Here is an 18,944-nt window from a genome sequence, read left to right on the forward strand (position 1 = left end):
TTAATATTCTTTCTTTGTTTTATATATTTAGTGTTTTGAATATTATGTTGTGAGGGTACTTTCTCTAGTCCAATCTTTGTAGTGGTCTATAGGCTTCTTGTAACTTTTATAAGCACCACCATCTTTAGGTTAGGAAATTTTTCTTTTATGAAAGATCCAAAGTCCAAAAGTCTACATTCTTTCAAACCAAAGCATGGTCAAGCCTATCAGAGCAATACCCCAGTCACTAGTACCAACTTCTGACTTAGTTACGGTTTAACTGCTGTGAACAGACACCATGTCCAATGTAAGTGTTATAAAGAACAACATTTAATTGGGGTTGGCTTACAGGTTCAGAGGTTCAGTCCATTATCATCAAGGAGGGAGTATGGCAGCATCTAGGCAGGCATGGTGTAGGAAGAGCTGAGAATTCTACATCTTCATCTGAAGCCTGCTAGTGCAAGACTGGCTTCCAGGCAGCTAGGGTAAGGGTCTTAAGCCCATGCCCAGAGTGACACACCTATTCCATCAAGGCCATACCTCCAAATAGTGCCACTCCTTCTGTAATATCAAGTATTGGTCCAAAGTGAAACCTCCCCACCTCACTTAAAGCACTGAAAATGATGGGTGGGAAGATGCTTGGTGGTTAAAGTGCTCTCGGTGTAAGCATGCAGACCTGAATTCAGAGCCTAAGTTCATCTTGAAACCTGGGTATAATGATCAACCTGCCTGGGAGGTGAAGCCAGGAGGATCCTGGGGGCTTGCTGGCCAGTAAACCTACTTGAAAAGAGGCTGGCCTACCTTATGAGAGACCCTGCTTCAGAGGATAAGGTGGAGAGCATAAAGAAAGCCACGCTTTATGGTAGAGTTCTCTCAGTTTTAATCAAAGGTAGGCACTTTGGAGGACAAATGAATTTACCTACTGGACGTGTTATGTAGACTAATATATTTACACGGGAATGAAGTAAAATATTCTTTACTAAGTACAATCAGGCTTCTGATTTCCCCACCGATTAAGATGGGAAAGTGGTGTGTGCAAATAAACAACAGCAGCAGTTATCGTGTCTAAAAAGTACAATGCAATTGCCTTCCCCCGTTTTACTCCCAGCAATGGTCATTTCTTTGTCTGAGTATAATAATAATAATAATAATAATAATAATAATAATAATAATAATAATAATAACAGGCTCTAGACCACATGAGCTCCACGGCGTTTGCAATATCCAAATAGATTCATTTTGGAAAAAACAAAACTCAAACTGATGCAGTAGTGTGTGGATCAAGTTTCTCTAAAACTGACTTCATCCTTGGCTCAAGTAAAAGCCCCATTCACTGTTCGAAGTGGATTAGTTACGGTTTGTAATAGTCCGACAAAAGAAGTGTGTCTCGCCCTCCCAGTTAAGGGCGGAAGATCATTTGATGGTTGCTGGACAGGAACAGGAATCTTGCAAAAAGAAGGATTACTGAGTCAGCTTTAGCTGGGCTTGGTAGCACTTTGTAAAGCCGCTTCCCGCAGGCCACGCCCATCCGAGGGCGGAGAGCTTGCCGGTCGCGTTTGTGTTCGCGATTTTCCCTCACGCAGGTCTCTTGGCCCTCTGCGCGGCCCGTCCCTGGGTGCCTGCGGCTGGCTGAAGGCTGACGTGTCTGCCGTTTCCCGGGGTCGGTGGGGTGAGAGAAGCGGCGATGGCGGACGCCTGGGAGGAGATCCGGCGGCTGGCGGCTGACTTCCAGCGAGCGCAGTTTGCGGAGTCCACGCAAAGGTGCTGGTTCCCCGCGGTGTGGAGCCGGCTTAGGCCCGGGACGCTCCCGCGTTCCCGCGTTCCCGCACTGCCTGCGGGGTTTCGGTGGGAACCCGGAGCCTCAGCTGTCGGTAGAGGCGCTCGCTGCCCGGCCTAGAGCGAGCCAGCAGAGACCCCAGTGCTGCGCAGCAAGTAGTCTGTCCCTCTTCTAAATCCTGTGTACCTGCAGCCACTGATCTAAGCCAGACCCGCACGCCATCTGTCATTTTTAGGGACTCCTGGACACTGACTTTTCTACACCCCAGGAACCTTTTGGGGGAGTGGCCAAAATACCCTGACTCTGCGCCCCGTGATTACAGATCGCATACATAAGGCGAATAGACTTTTTTTTTTTTTCTCTCCCTGTAAACGTGTTCTTGTAGTATTTATTTCTCCTGGACCTAAAAACACTAGTCCGTTGATGCCGCTCGATAACATTGAGAGCTGCAGACCTGCACACACTCTCACAAACAAACAAACAAACAAACAACAAAACCCAAGAAAACAAAATCTAGTGCAAGGTAACTGTGAGTAGCTAACAGTAGTAACTATAGTTTTGCTAAGTCAAATCCCCTGTGTGTACACCAACCGTACCAGCAAGGCCAGCATACTGTGATTTTATTTTTTTTTTTTTTTAAGAAAAGTTTGTTTTCAGCTGAAAATTTTGATATTTGAAGGCAGGACTTGAAGAGAACATCTTTAGAATCATAATACAGTGACGTGTGTGAATTAAGTAAATAATTCAAGGGAATATAAATTGCTTCAGTTTTTTTTTTTTAAATCACTCAACCAATACCATTATACTAATAAAGGACAGATTTTGTAACGTAGAGGTTACTCAAAATTTTGCTTTCAAATACTTTTTTGTAAAACATATCAAGTACACTCTTAAACTTCTGACTTCTCACAGGTTGTCAGAGCGGAACTGCATTGAGATTGTGAATAAATTGATCTCTCAGAAACAGCTGGAAGTAGTCCATACACTTGATGGCAAGGAATATATCACTCCAGCCCAAATCAGTAAAGAAATGAGAGATGAGCTTCATGTCCGAGGCGGTAAGTAATTCCTCAGTGTTAGGCTTTTGTCTTCACCAGATGTTTGAAGGAAACAGATTAAAATCATGTGTAAATAGTTACATGGAGATTATAAAGCGTTCTCCTCAACTGCTCCGTTTTCTTTCCTATTCATGTTGGGCATCAGACCCGGGGCACACACTAGGCAAATACTTCCACTGAGCTGTAACCCTTCTTAACTGATAACTTGATAATTAGCCTTCATAGGATGCAGTCAACCTTCATATGTTCATATGAACATAATCTTACAGGTTCATGCAAACATGATTTTAACTATTGCCACCTAACAAATCCCATATTTTTTGTTGTATTGAATTAAATGTACTACATATGTAGGGGATGTATATGTGCATATATATATATATATATATATATATATATATATATATATATATATATATAAATAAATTACTTCATGACCCAGGGGTGAATACCTAGCTGCCAGTGATCAGGTACTTAATTATAAAGGAGGAATAGAGATTTCATAAGATTTTAAAATCACCCTTACTAAAGCTGCATTACTAATTTAAAAAAAAAAACTGTAAATTGATGTTGTGTGGCCTGAGGCTGACCCATCATATGATGAAGCGCAGTTAGCACCATCAAATATAAAATATTGTTTTGCTTTATATTTTTGAAATTTGAGCAATGCGTTAAGCAGATTGAGCACAGTTTGATTTAAACAGAAACAGCTCATTACTAGATACCACTTGGGTATAGCCTTGGTGTTTTGTTTCTTTCTGAAGTAGTGTTAATAAAATGTGAGCTGTGATTTGCAGGATTTAACAGATCCTCTCTTGCTGATAGACATGCTTTTCAAGTTCATCGTAATTTAGTTGTAGTATTTCCGTTGGTCATTTTAGCTAAATTGACGACTTGTGAGAAGAACTGAATTCCTCCCATAGGTTTTTCCACATTGTGTCCGCTGATGTTCACAATGTGTCTGATGTGATAAAAACACCTTTGAAAACAGTGTTGCCTGTGGCTTTAACCATGAAGACTGGTCGGCTAGTAATTCATATCTAAGTCCATCAGTTATTGAGGTCCTTTACCCTTTGTAGGACTTACAGTGATCAACACTATCTGTTAGAACTGAAGTTGTTGGGCTGCACTTCCATGTAATGTAAATTCCTCTCTTTTGTTCAAAGGTCGAGTAAATATTGTCGACTTACAACAGGTAAATTTGTAAAAATTTTGCTTTGATTTCTTAAAGTTTTCTTAATTTATAAATACTATGGATTTGTTGAATACCTTTATACATGTCTTAGTTAGGGTTTTCATTGCTGAGAAGAGACACCATAACTAAGGCAACTCTTTTAAGGGTCGATGTTTAATTGGGGCTAGTTTACAGGTTCAGAGACTCAGGTGCAGTCCACTATCATCATGGTGGGAAGCATGGCACTGTCCAGGCAGGCATGGTACTGAAGGAGCTGAGAGTTCTACATCTTTGATCTGAAGGCAAACAGGAAGACTGACACACACACACACACACACACACACACACAGGAGAGAGAGAGAGAGAGAGAGAGAGAGAGAGAGAGAGAGAGAGAGAGAGAGCGCGAGAGAGAGAGATTGTTAAGATTGTTTTACTCTCTGGCCCTGTCTCTCCGTGTCTAGAACTAGCTATGTAGAACACACTGACCTTGAACTTGTAGTTGTTCTTCTGCATGTTGGGATTATAGGTGTTTGCCATGATATTCAGCTATCAATATTTTAAAGCAATTTCAAATTTAAAGGATGTATAAATAATATATATTATATATATGTGTGTGTGTGTGTGTGTGTGTACTTTTTAATCTCAATGTATAATCTCAAATTTCAAAACTAGTGGAAACTTTTTATAATTTCTGTGTAATTCTAGGCTATCAATGTGGACCTGACTCATATTGAAAATAGAGTCAGTGACATTATTAAGTCAGAGAAGCATGTGCAAATAGTACTGGGACAACTGATAGATGAGTAAGTATTTTAAGATGCTTTCTTTCCGTCTTTCAAATAGTTTAGCCCAGACATGGCCAGCTAAGCTTTTTTTTTCAGAGATCATGTAATAAAGACATTCATTATAAAAACCATTCTATTTTAAAAGTAAGTACTAATTATGGGGAATACATATTCATAAATAATATAAATTTTGATCTTTTTCCTATTAAAGCAATAAAAATTTAACTTATTATTTATTGTGAACTAACTGAACTCAAAGCAAATATGTTCTAAAACTAATGTGAAATGACTATAAAATTTCTATTGGCAAAAGAAAAACCTGCTGTTTGATTGACCTTACATTTAATTATATCCATATGCAAAAAATAAGGTTTAGAATCTAAACAAGGAGTGATGCCCATTCATACCCGTTACATGGGGGCCTGCGATACTCCAGCTTCCGGAAAAGCAGGAAAGGGGAAGATTCAGGAGGAAAACAGGGTCAATTTTAAAACAACAATAAAAAACAAAATAACTTTTTTTCCCCAATATTAGGAACTATCTGGATCGGTTATCAGAAGAGGTGAATGATAAATTGCAAGAAAGTGGTCAAGTAACTATCTCAGAACTATGTAAAACCTATGACCTTCCTGGGGATTTTCTGACACAGGTACTGTTTTTTTCTTAATAATGTAAAGAATTTTAAAGAATCTAAGTAGGAATCAGGATCAGGTGGTTTTGTGTAAGGTTCAAGTGGATATAACTCAGAGAGAGCCATGTGTTTTGGGGGTATAACCTATTTGATGGCTCTGAAGAGACTGTTCAAAATGATTACAGTTATCCCAAGCCCCGGGCTACCAGATGCCTAAGAGGAGGATAAGTTCTAAGACTGTCTTGATGACACAGAAGCTCCAGTACCACAAGTGTGTGGATTTACTTAGTACTTAGGATATCTGCGATTTGTAACCTAGCCAGGATATATACAACAATGGTATAATTAATAAGTCTAGTAACATAGAGGGCGTAAAGATCAGGGACACTGCTCAATATTTTGCAATGTAAAACATCTTCAGCAGAGAATTTTCTTATCAAAATGCCAATAGTACTATTTTTTTTTTTTTGCTGCCATATTTTTCCTCCTCTGATCTGTGGCTATGTCATGAGAACAAAGAATCTCACATATTCTCTCACTTATGAATTTATGCTGATACTAAATTCTGATATCATGACCATTGCAATAACAGTGTTACCTGAAAATTGAAGCTATATGTCGTCTGTGTTTTTAAAGTAGTTTGTTATTTCACAGTCATAGATATTCATGTGGTGCAGTGGGAAACCCATAGGCTTTAGTGTCACACACACCTAGATTTGAATTCTACCAATGTGACTTTCTAGTTACCTGACATTAAGAAAGGTGTTTCATCTGTATGTTGTTTCCAGTGCTATATTTTCTGAGAAGGAGTAACTATTGCATAAGCATCAATGGGATACCTAATGAAATGTTAGCCCAAGGGCAGCACTCTAGGAGCTGTAGTTGGTTTTTAAAACAACCAAATCTCATTCTAACTGTTGTCTTAGTTACTATTCTACTGCTGTGAATAGACCCATGACCAAAGCAACTCTTAGAAAAGAAAAGAAAAGCATTTAGTTGGTGGCTTACTTACAGTTTCAATTAGTCTATTGTCATCATGGCAGCAGGCATGCAGGCAGGCATGGGACTGAGAGTTTCCTTGATTTTCCACAGGTAGCCAGTCAAAGAGAGAGAGACATTGGCTTGATTTGGGCTTTTGAAATCTCAAAGCCTACCCAGAGTAACATACTTCCTCCAACAAGGCCACACATCTTGATTCTTCCCAAACAGTTCCTTTAATGGGGACCAAGCATTCAAACACAGGAGCCTGTGGGGGCCGTTCTCATTCAAACAACCACAACCTTTTTTTCACCTTAAGGAAATCTAACTTGAGGAAGATACCAAACCATAATTACATGAGACCAATGTGTAGTATAGATTTATTCACTCACATATATTAATAGAATTAGTTTTCCTGGTGGTATTTAAAACACAATTTAGAAAATATAAATGTCTTACAAAGCATTTTAGGGATTTAAATTCTAGTTTACCTGAGTAACTATAAGTCATAGAAAGTCAAGCTTAAAAAAATATAAGGCTTACACCAAATGGTTTCTTCTGTAACTGTGTTCCTAGATACTTAAGAGTTTCCAGTTCTATTTTCTGAATATCACAAATGTGCTCCTCAAAGCTTATTACATTTTTCTTTGTTGTAGATCTATCAAACCAACTTGAATACATCTGCTTTGAGTCAGGGAGGGGAGCATGAAATGTGTCCATACCTATTTCACATGCACTTGTTCAGATGTCATATAGCTGAGAAGAAAGAAATACTATCTCAAATTTGAAAACCAGTCAAGAAACCAGATAATCTGCCAGTTTAAAGCAGGAAAAACTCTTGTTACTCTTAGAGAATATCATTTTTCAGGACTTGTTTCCCTTGTTATCATGGAGTAACATTTATTCCTATAGTGTCTAAAGGTTCAAATAGAGTCCTTTCTGAGACCAATTAATCATTTTTATTTTCCTTTAGAAATACATTTTGTAAGCAAGGGCTATTATTGTGGTTAAACCTTTATCAATTAACTAATATTAATAATAATTATTATTATTATAGCTACTCTTTTAATAATTTGGTATGTTTCTTGACAATGCTCTGAGACAATGAAGCTTTCTAGATCATTTTAGTTTAGTTACTGTATAATTTGTGCAGTTGAAATTTGTCACAACACATAGCATGAGTTGAGTAGGATTGTACAAATGCACATTTTAATTTTGTTATTTCAAATTAGTAACAGATGACGTCTTATTCGCAGGCGTTAACTCAGCGACTTGGTCGGATCATCAATGGCCATCTTGATCTTGATAACAAAGGAGTGATTTTCACTGAGGCTTTTGTGGCTCGCCATAAAGCTCGCATCCGTGGACTCTTCAGTGCTATTACCCGGTAAACCTTTCCAAGTACATATAGAAACTTACACATTTATTTGACACAATTTGAGTTTTTTCCTAGCAACTGAATCTTTTGAAGCAAAATCTTTTTGAGCACCCCAGTTTATTAAACAGGTAGAAGGAGAGCTTCTGGAATGGGAGTCTAAAGCCTCCAGAGTTCCAAACCTCAACCTGTCTCCACGCATTACCCTCCTTTCCAGGTTGCTACAACGTTTGTTCTGTTCGGAAAGCAGTTTAAAGTCTGGTGCTGACATCACTACATACAAATCACCCTGAGATCATGGAAAGACCATGTAGTTATTAAAATAAAAGTTTGAGTCCATTGTTATATTACACAGTAGCCATGTGATGTGGGGCAGATAAGACAGAAGCCTGACTTACTGGAGTTTAGATGGCACTGGTTTTAGGATCCTTTTTACTAAGAGTCCATAGTGTTAAGGAATAGTGGCATTACATTCGACAAGGACATTTCAAAACCAAGTCTATAGCTTGTTTAGATTTATTTAAATGTAGAATTCAGAAAGCCTACATTCTGAATTATCTCCTCACCTTCGCATTGGATTCTGTCGAGTGGCTTTCTGTTCTATCAGAGTTTGAGATGTCCAGATTTTCATTTCAAACACCTCTCTGGATGTCATATTCCACCCCATCTAGCATCTGTGCATCTTTTTTAAGACCAGTGTCTACATTTACTGTTTGTTTTCTTACTCTGTGTCCCTTCTCAAGCCACTAGTCTGGTTTCTACCGCTTACAGTGTCAGCATCACTAATCTAATGTCTATTATCTATCTACCGCTTACAGTGTCAGCATCACTAATCTAATGTCTATTATCTATCTACCGCTTACAGTGTCAGTGTCACTAATCTAATGTCTATTATCTATCTTTGTTGTACTAGTCTTTACATCATCGTTTAACTGCACACACTTCTTTTAGATAGGGAAGTTGTCGTCATTTCACAACAGGATCATTTGTTGAATACTGAACACATGCAGTGCAAGAGGAGAACTGAGTGGTTTGGTGAGGAAGCTTATAGTCTGGTGGAACAAATTTCTTTTCTTTTTTGTTTTTAAATAATTTGGAATTTGTAGATTAGAGAGCTTTCCTATGACCAGTATTGAAATTGCTCAAATTTTACCACAAGTAATTTCCTCTGTTTCCTACAGACAGAGCATTGTCCTGTACAATACAATACAGAACTCATGGTCAGAAAACTGACACTGATGCACACACTCACCTCGTCTTTGGATCCATTCTGATGCGCAGACTGCTTCAGCACTGCCCTTCTAGCCACTTCACCTTCAGTTCAGAATCATCGTGTATTTCATTGACTGGTTACCAGGTTTTGGTTACCTTTAGTCTAGAACACTTGTTTAGTCTTTCTCTGACTTTCCTGTTATCAATATTTTAAAGGTCACAGATCAGGTATTCTTTAACATACTAACTTCTCTTGTCTGCTCTCTGCGTGTTGGTGCACGTGAGTGTCGATGTTTACATTGACCATTATTGGCAGAAATACACAGAAGGGACACTTTATTATGTTAATTAAATCTTAGCAGATAATATCCAATTAGATTTTTTCAATTACTGATGAATATGTTATATTTAATATCTGATAAAATTCTTATAAAGCTACTTGCTTTCCTTTGGAAAAAAATAAAAACCAAATAGTCATGTGCAGGGATGAGACCTTAGGACCATGTGTCCCATTAGTCCTGAGACTTACAGTTTATTTGTTTGTTTTTATCGTCGGGGACTTAGTGTTTCCTAAATTTGTTATTTGGCTTTAGGTTGTTATAAATTACACTTTCAGATCACCATTGATTTTACTAGAAGATGACTTTCAAGCTGGCTTTGACCTTCTGGCATGATCCAGTCATTCCTCTGTTACAGACACAACAAAATGTTTAGGTTCAGCTCATAGTTCCCTGTCTAGCCATTTCTCGAAGCTGCATGATTCCTTTTTTGGAGCACATCCGGGTACTTAGATGCTTCTCACACTATTTGATTCTACTGTTCCGTGGGCCTTTTGGTAAAGATGGAGAGGACACACTGACACAGATATATGGGATATGTGCACATTCTGTGTATTTACATAAATACACAGAATATAAATAGCAAAACCATGTGTTCAAACTGATAGTTCTAATTCAAACAAATACTAAGCTTCACTTCATTTTTATATTCTTTTTCTTTCTTTTTTTTTTTCATTTCCTGTATTTGTAATTCTCTTCTTCAACCTTTGGAGACGGAGCATTTATTGCCATAACAAGTTTATTTATCTCATTAACTCTCATTATGTACCTAACTTCGTGCTGCTACAGTTTCTCCCATGTACCCTGTCCTCCTTGGCTTCTCATCACCCACATGCAGTCTCTCTCCAAACACAAGGAAGTGTTGGGTTTTAGGGGGAGCAGAACTGGGAAGTTGATTGGTAGAGATAGAGGGAGACAGGTTTGAAACTTTTGTGCCCTTTGAATTTCTCATTTAGTCAAAAGCTAAAAATACTTTTCTGTTAACACATTTGCCCTTTTTATTTTCTTGATTACTGTAGCAAGTGTAAATTTATCATGATCAGCAGTTTTGTTTTGTTTTCTCTCATAGTAGCCCTGTGCTGCTGTGTAAAGATACTGTCAAATTACAGAGTAAAGCTAATTCTGAACTAAAAAGATATTGCTGAGATCGGTGGCTTCCAGATAGTGCATTCAGTTCACTCTGTGTGTATGATATCTGGAAACAAAGGAACCACTTCTCTCATCTAGTGTGAAGCCATGTGCATCCACAAGGTTATGTGGGCAGCTGTTACATGTATCTAAAGGATCAGGAAGTAAATACTAAGTGGGACATGCAGGTACATCAGACCACATTCTGTTCCCAACTGAAATAAAAATTCACCAAACAAAAACCTTAGAAATTTTGTACATTTGTTGAATATGCACAATGAGTAATACCTAAAAGTTGAAGGTTGAGTCCTTTAAGGTGGAGTCTTTTAAGGTGGTGTATTATGTTTTCTTAGCAGGAGGAGAAAATACCCACAGAATAACATGTAAGAAGGTTGTGAGGATTACTGTAAGATAAACAGAGATGACACAATTCACAGCATACTGGGACCTAATTCAAACAATTTAATAAAGCAAACAGATCTACATGAAATTTTGTTAAATAATTTATGCAAAATTCTCCAAACACAGGAGGAACTTTAAGTATTCCATTCATTTTTTTAAATAAGTGTTTCTATTTTTACCAATTTTCTTAAATGACTTAAAAGAAAATAAAGATGTGGCATTCTAAACAATCAGGAAAGCATTAAAAAGTTGGAATTAGTAAAGGGACCTTGAATATGCATAAAAAATAGAAGCTAATTGAAGAACAGGGATGAGAGATTAAAGTAAATAGAAACAGAACATTACTTTAAAGCCTGTAGGCGTGAGAAGTAAATGCAGGCCTATGGAGCCGGCTCCAGGGAGGAAGTGCATTCTGTGTAAGCATGCGGACCTGAGTGGAGCCTCGGCAGGCTTTTTCAAGCAAAGCATGGAGGCACAAGTGTGTGACCCAAGTACTGTAGGGTGGAGACAGGCAGATCCTGAGAGCTCTCTAGTGACTCACTCTAGCTAAACAGGAAACTCCAAGATGAGTGAGAAACTCTGTCTGAAAAAGTAAAGTGGAGAGACAGAGGAAGATATCCAAAGTTGTCCCTCTGGCCTCCACAGGCTCACACATAGGCTAACCTGCCTGAAGACACGTATATACATACAAACACACACAATGAAACAAAGAAATACACTCGGGAATATGTCAGCTAGCTAAAAGAATATATTGGGCTGGGATATAAGTTAGTGATAATTACTTATATGTACTAGATAAAGTCACCTATACATGCACAGGCCTGGGGATGAATTCATAGCACACTGTTATTTCACAACCACAGTCAGATACAGTGCCCACACAAAGACATGAATACCAAGGACATGAATACATGATATTCATTAAATCCATTCATAATGCCTCAAACTATTATGACAAACACTGTAAATATCAACTAATGAAAGTACAAACAACATGTGGAATATCTGTATGATCAAGTGCTGTTCAGGACTGAACCACTTTATGCATGCTTCATTATTGATGAACATCCGGTAACATAATACTAAGTAAAAGAAGACAGAAACACAAGACTTCCTTTTGATTCAACATATTGAATGTCTAGAAGGGCAAATTTGCAGACTTCGAAAACAGATGACTTTTCTTCAGAGTGGCAGCACTGGCTGACTGCAGATGCTACTGGAAATTGTAAAACTGGATTGTTGCGATGCTTATATAAGTTTGCAGATGTATTAAGACCATTGACTTACATACTTGAAATTGAGTAGATGTTAGTTGTATGTGGATTATATCCTATTAAAATAGCTTAGAAAATGTTACAGAGAATATACATCAGTAAAAAAGAGCATTTGTAAATTGGTTTCTCTCAGGCAAACACTTTTGACTAGAAATATCTCATTTCAAATACATTTAAGTACACATGTCACATCACACTTTCTTCAAAAACAAAATCCTATATCACTCACTTTAATATTTCTAAGTGAGGAAAGGGAAAGCACCATAAGAAAAATTACATATATCCAGTCTGCACATGTCTGAGTTCTGTATCATTCTCAGATGCAGCCATGTACCAAAAATATTTGGGAAGAAAATGATGTTTGTGCTAAACATGTTCAAGTAACACCTTGCATTAGAAAATCAGAAAATGTAGAAATGGTAAGCGTACAGGGCATAGGGATTTTATATGAGAGACATGAACATCCTTGGCTTGCACGGTGCTGCCCAGTGAAGGGCAGAAAGGAAACACCTGGTGGATTCATAATAGAAATTGATCTGTGTTGTGAAGAAAGACAACCCAGATCCTGCTTCCTGAGTAGCACAACCCTGATCAGGTGTGTAAATTTGGTATAACTTCGCCACCATGTTTCTCCTTTAAGTAAATCGGTTGTTTCCCTTTAATAAACGCCAGTTCTTATTTATTTTCATCATATACAATTGTATACTAAATTAATTTCAATTTTTTTCTTTTAATTTCCCATAAAGGCCTACAGCAGTAAACTCTTTGGTTTCAAAATATGGATTTCAGGAACAGCTCCTTTACTGTGAGTTTTGTTTAAATTTGTATTACTTTGGTTGTGGGTGTAATTCAGTAATAGAGTGTGTTCTGAGAATTCATAAGTACCCGGCTTTCTTCCCCAGGGATGAGAGAAAGAAGGGTTATATTTATTTTGTTTTTTGAAGACAAAAAAATAGGAGTGGTGAAGAAAAGAGAGAGCTAGAAGTGGGGATCAGAGGAAGAGAGGTGGTTTGACTCGGTTTCCCTTTGTCTTTACATGATTTTGGAAGCACCCATCTGAGAGTGGGTGGCCTCCTTTCCTTGGATCTCAGGAGGGTACTGCTGGGTGATAGTGGTGAGGATCCTTTGGTGAATAAAACTATGCCAGGAAAACAGAGAAGAATCTGGGGTCACACAGCTCTTTTCAAGGGCATACATTTAATGCCCAAGGATTTTCCAGTAGGTTCTACCTCCTACAAGCTCCGTCAGCGTCCAGTAGCACCTCTTTGGGACAAGAAGATATTCAGCATCCAAAGTACAGCACTGCTTTATAGACTATTAGTGAAACAAAGTGATCTCATTTTTTTCTTTTTTATTATGCCTTATTTTTTAAGCGTATAATACAGCTATGTAATTTCATCCTTCCCTTTCTGCCCTTAAACTTCCCATGTATACCTCCTTGCTCTCTTATATAGTTATGGCATCTTTATTAATTGTTGTTGTTTGGTGATGGTGGTAGTGGTGGTGGCAGTGGTGAGGTGTGTGTGTGTATATTAGTGGATAACTAATTGGGATGCTATTTCCTGGGAAAGACTAAACATGTCTTAGTTGCCTGTGTTAAGGTTGAAGCCTCCGGGCTTTCTTCTGTCCACATTAGCATGCCTGTGGTTGTGAGGATCTGTTGTCAGGAGTTTGACATTCCTAGGAGACTCAGTTTCACAGTAAATTCCCCGTTCTCTGGCGCTTTCTACCTGCTCTTCCACAATGGTCCCTGAGCCTTGGTTATATATAGTATAACAAGAGTTATAGATATCCGTTGTGTCTGGGCTCCACAGCTCTGCTTTTTGATGGGTTGGGGTTTTCTATAATGGTCTCAGTATGTAACAGAAAGAAGTTTTCCTGATGAGGAGTTAGAACCACACTATGGGTCTGAGGACATATCTTCAGAGTGTAGCTTGGGATTATGCTGGTTTTAGTAAAGTGGTGGTTGTTGGTTCTCTCCAAAATCCAAGGCGTCATTACCCCAGGCACCATAACCATACAGGGCATGAGTTCCCTCTTGTTGAGCTTGCTTAAGATCCAATTAGCTTTCCAGTTGGCTCTAGAATTATAACAATGGTAAAGGTGATAATGAAATCTGTAGCTAATATTTATTGAATGCTTATGATATACCAGCTGATGAGCACTTTACTTAAACACAGGAACCTATGGCATAGGTATTGTTGTTATCCCCATTTCACAGATAAGAAAATAAACGCATGAAGGAAATTATTTGCCCAGTATTTTCTAAGTAGTAGGTGGCAGAGTTGAGGTTTCTCCTTGAGCACTGGAGCCACGGAACCCACCCTCCGAGCTGTAGCACTTCTTTCTGCCTTACGAATGGTTAGTGTGTTGCTTCATGTCAATCAGAAACGCTCTAGCAAAGGAAAGTGGTTCGTGACTTGACTTCATGCTGTTAAGTCTAATGCATCCTAGTACTTTGGTTCTTCAAAATAAAAAAATGAATGTGATGCTAGTGATTAAAAATTAACTATTCTTAAAGATTTGGTCACATGCATTACATCAAAATATGAAATAAATGATGAGATGCTGGTTTTTTATTAAGTTTTGATTAGTATACAAAATAATGCGTTTCACGATGGATATGTGTCATCCTTTTTTTAGTTGTCTCTGTTTCTACTACTCTCACTGGTGCCCTCCCTTCCCAAATAGTTCCCTCCCTTTTGCTTTATGTCACATGTATCCCATTAGCCCCTCCCCACTTCCCTTCCTACTCTCTCACAGTGCATCCTCCTCTCCCATGGCCTCGCTGTCTGGTTTCATGACCAGAATGTTAAGTTTTGTTTACAATTACTCAATGTGTACAAATTGCCTGGTTAGAGTTACACTAGTTTGTAAATTTTCCCTGAATTACAACCTGAGCAGTGTCATAGATATCAGGAGTTTTTTTGTTTGAACTGTAATTTTATGCATGCTGTTAAGATTTTGAATTGTCTTTTAAAAGCGTACAGTTTAGGAAGATGGACTGAAAAGTGCCTGCCCTTTAAAGCCGTGTGCCTGTTCTGATCTGTCTGTATTCTGTGCGTTTGCTTGAAGCTGTGCTTGAGGAACTCGTGGGCACCGGCCGCTTACGAGGCACCGTGGTTGGTGGGCGACAGGATAAAGCAGTGTTTGTCCCTGACATCTATTCCAGGACCCAGAGTACTTGGGTGGATTCCTTTTTCAGGCAGAATGGCTATCTAGGTAACTATTTTTTTCTTTTCTTTGAAACTAAAATTTCTTCCTAACACTGAAATATTATTAGAAAGTATTGTACTCCAAACTCCACATGCATTTTCCTGTGGTTGACTAGATAGATTGTCATGGTTCCCTTTGACTGCAAAAGTTGTCACTTTCCATTCTGTGGGACTTAGGAACTGAAATACTGAAATTTTAAAATACCAAAAGATACCAAACATTTATTAACCTTCAGTATGAATAAAGGTTATATTAAATTTAAGTTTTTAATCTCCCAAAGTAAATATCATATGTTTAATATAGTATGCTTATTGTTTTATTCTCAGCTACCTCATCTTACAAACACTTATTGACTGATTTGCAGTGCTTATCAGCTATCTACTACTCAGAAACAATAATAGTATTCTAAAGTGTATTTCCGAGATTGTGCCATGATTTCAGTAAAGTAGACGGATTGTTTTAAAGCAGTGGCCACTTCATCTTTGATGAGTACAGTCCTGATGAAGCTGCATAGCATTGTATATTCCCATGTTTGTGAAGAACAGTTTGAACAGACCATTAGGTACAGGACTTTGCTTGATCTCTGAGGATGTGCATTAAACCTAAAACAGGTTAGAACTTAGTCTTTCAATAACTGTAACACCTTCAATAGCAGTAACATCTGTAGCTTGGAGTCTGTTACGCTAAATCATCTACTTTAGAGAATGGCTCTGTCCTATTGTACAGTGACACATTTTGAAAAATAAAATTCATCCCTTTAACTAAAATAAGCAAACTGGATTCCAGTTTTGATTTTTAATTTGGACCGTTTCCATTTCCTGTACTGCTGTTTTCCACTGCTTTGCTCAGCAGTCCTGTCAACCCTTCAGCTAGAGAAGGGCCCACACAACTTTTGTTCACAGAGCACTGGAAGCAGGTTTCCTACAGAGACCTTTAGTAATAGACATACAGAAAACAACTTATACTATGTTTCTTTTATTCCTAAGAAAATACTGGAGTACATTACATCCACAATCAAAAATGGGTTTGTGTACAACTTTCTGTGTGGCTTCTGGAAGATGTGAGTGATTGACAGTTCTATTCAACTTCCTTATGTATTTCTAGAATTTGATGCTTTATCCAGACTTGGAATCCCAGATGCTGTGAACTATATAAAGAAAAGGTATAAGAATACACCACTCTTGTTTTTGAAGGCGACTTGTGTTGGCCAAGGACTCGTGGACCAAGTGGAAGCATCAGTAGAGGAAGCCATCAGCTCAGGGACATGGGTTGACATTTTGGTATGTTTAACCTTTTTCTCTTATTAATGTTTGTTTAAACCAATAAATGATGTTTTACTAGGATGTGCACATTTTAGAAATAGGCCATGTAAAGATAGTCTTGCCTCTAGCAGTGATTGTTACAATAGAAATTTTATTAGGCTGTTGTTTTTAGTGTACATAATCAAATCTAAAATTCTGTAAATCTCAAAAGCAAACAAGAAACTAATATCGCAACCTATTGATCCTGGTAGTGGAATTGATGAGACTTTGCACATCTGTCTGAATTTTCTTTTCAGTTGTTGTGACAGATACCCTGATAAAACCAACATCCTGATGAACAGGCTTGTTTTAGTTTACAGTTCCAAGTTGCTAGTCTATCATTAGGGGAAGTCACAGGAGCAGAACTGTGAAGAGCTAGTCATAGTACATCCAGAGTTCAGGGCAGAGAAGAAACGGAGGCACGCATACTAAATCCAAGGAATGGTGCCTAACTCGTAGACTGAGTCTTCCCTTACTAATCATCAGAGTCACGGCAGTCCTGCACAGACATGCCCACAGGCCAACCTGATGTAGACTGTTCCTAATGAAACTCCCTTTCTAGGTGATTCTATATTGTGTCTAGTTACTTGTTGAAAGTAACCACTATGGCGTCTTATCCAAGCATATACAACTGCCCTGGCCTCAGATATCCTCTCGCATACTTATTCCTTCTCCAGTAATCTCTGTTAATGTGTTAGTATACATTAGCATCATTGTTCAAGAGTCACTTGAACTGCTCTTCATTATTCCAAAGGGACACTTAAATGTGGGTAAAGGTAAGCTGGAGGCCAGTCTGTTATTTCTAGTCAGAGTACAGAAATTGTTTATAATGTAGGAAGACTCCTGCTGTGGTTACCAAATTTCAAAAGGCATCTTTATTCTTACTGCGGGTTTTAGGTAATTTCTGTGTAATAACCACCATTCTATATGTTATAAAAATGGTAGACAAACAAATGTCTTCTCTTAGGACAGGCAGTACATAGGGAGAGATATGTAAAATAGTAATTCAAAATAATAATTTGGGTGATAGAGCTGAAAGGAAACTTTGTCCAGGTAAAGTTCTCAGGATTTCCTCGTGAGTTGTTTGTAGGTCTGTAAGAGAAGAAGAGGGACCTTGTGGGTTCTGGTGGTGGGTGCCAGACTTGACATTTGTATAGGGTGTGCAAGTGGAGAGACTGGGTTAAAATAAAAATAGCATAAGACTCTAGAGTGCCAAGTACTGGTGAATCCAGAAAAGAGTTTTGGAAGTTATGATTATGACTGCTTCTGAAAGCCACTGGCTTCAATGAAATTACCTCAGGGACATTGTATTTATAAATATATCTACTCACATATATGTACATTATATGTAAAAAACAGATAGCCCGTGGTTCCCTGCATTTTTCTCATTTTCATTTTTCTCTCATTTTAGCCTCTGCTACCCAGTTCCTTGTCAGTTGAAGATGCTGCTATGCTGCTTCAGCAGGTGATGAGACCATTCGGCAAGCACGCTTCAGCTACAGTCTTTAGTGACACAGTTGTGGTCAGTGAAAAGTTCATAAATTACTGCACAGAACTGTTCAGTGAACAGATGCACCAAAAAGCTGAAAAGGTATTTCAGATTTTCTTCCACCTGCTAATCCTAACAGTGTTTTCTTACTGTTAGGATCATCTGATATCTTTTGGGAAATTGCATAAACAGTCTCATCACTGAGGAATATATCATTTTACATAATTATTTTTTATCTCCTCTAGGATTTATTATTCTTTTTCTTCATTAGATCCTGTTAAGAGTTAGAGAACTAATTTTACAAATTAAAATCTTATCAATAGAATTATGTAGTTTTCAAATTAATTTACCAGAGGCTTCAATTCACTGTTAAAACACTAAAGTATATAATAGAGTTACCTATATGTAAATCAAACTTATTTTGTGCTCAGAGATCAAAGAAAGAAAAGCAATTTCTTTGTTTATATTTTTAGTATGAGCATGTATAGCACCACAGACAGTAACTAAATCTAGCATAGTTTCATTAATTTTACGTCATTAGAATAAACAGGGTAACTCAGAAGAAAAAAACAAAACAAAACAGAAATGTTATTATCAAAGTTTGCTGATTTCTCAAGCCTGATGGTGCATTTCCGTAATCGCAGCCCTCAGGGCCACAGGCAGTGAGCACAAGCTTGAGTCTACATAGGCTCAAGGTGCCCTGGACTGTATATACTGTAAGAGTCTGTCGTAAACAATCTTAACATGATGGTTTGTTTAAAAAAGTTGTTTTTATTTATATTTATGTGACCATGTATGTGTGCACATGTGTATGTGGATGCCCTCAG

The 18,944-nt window shown here is 38.0% G+C and overlaps 1 protein-coding gene across 1 annotated transcript in view; it reads left to right on the plus strand.

Moving 5' to 3' along the window:
• The first annotated feature begins 1,576 nt into the window (after positions 1-1,576).
• Ufl1 (UFM1 specific ligase 1) overlaps positions 1,577-18,944 on the plus strand; it is a 31,532-nt gene continuing 14,164 nt past the window's right edge. The window contains exons 1-10 of the mRNA XM_076924059.1: positions 1,577-1,740; positions 2,669-2,814; positions 3,981-4,009; positions 4,694-4,791; positions 5,308-5,422; positions 7,639-7,769; positions 12,858-12,916; positions 15,187-15,333; positions 16,432-16,607; positions 18,040-18,219. Of these exons, the coding sequence (XP_076780174.1) occupies positions 1,664-1,740; positions 2,669-2,814; positions 3,981-4,009; positions 4,694-4,791; positions 5,308-5,422; positions 7,639-7,769; positions 12,858-12,916; positions 15,187-15,333; positions 16,432-16,607; positions 18,040-18,219 (1,158 nt within the window). The 5' untranslated portion in view covers positions 1,577-1,663. The remainder of the gene's footprint in view (positions 1,741-2,668; positions 2,815-3,980; positions 4,010-4,693; positions 4,792-5,307; positions 5,423-7,638; positions 7,770-12,857; positions 12,917-15,186; positions 15,334-16,431; positions 16,608-18,039; positions 18,220-18,944) is intronic.

This window comes from Arvicanthis niloticus, chromosome 25, assembly GCF_011762505.2.
Source record: "Arvicanthis niloticus isolate mArvNil1 chromosome 25, mArvNil1.pat.X, whole genome shotgun sequence".
NCBI lineage: Eukaryota > Metazoa > Chordata > Mammalia > Rodentia > Muridae > Arvicanthis > Arvicanthis niloticus.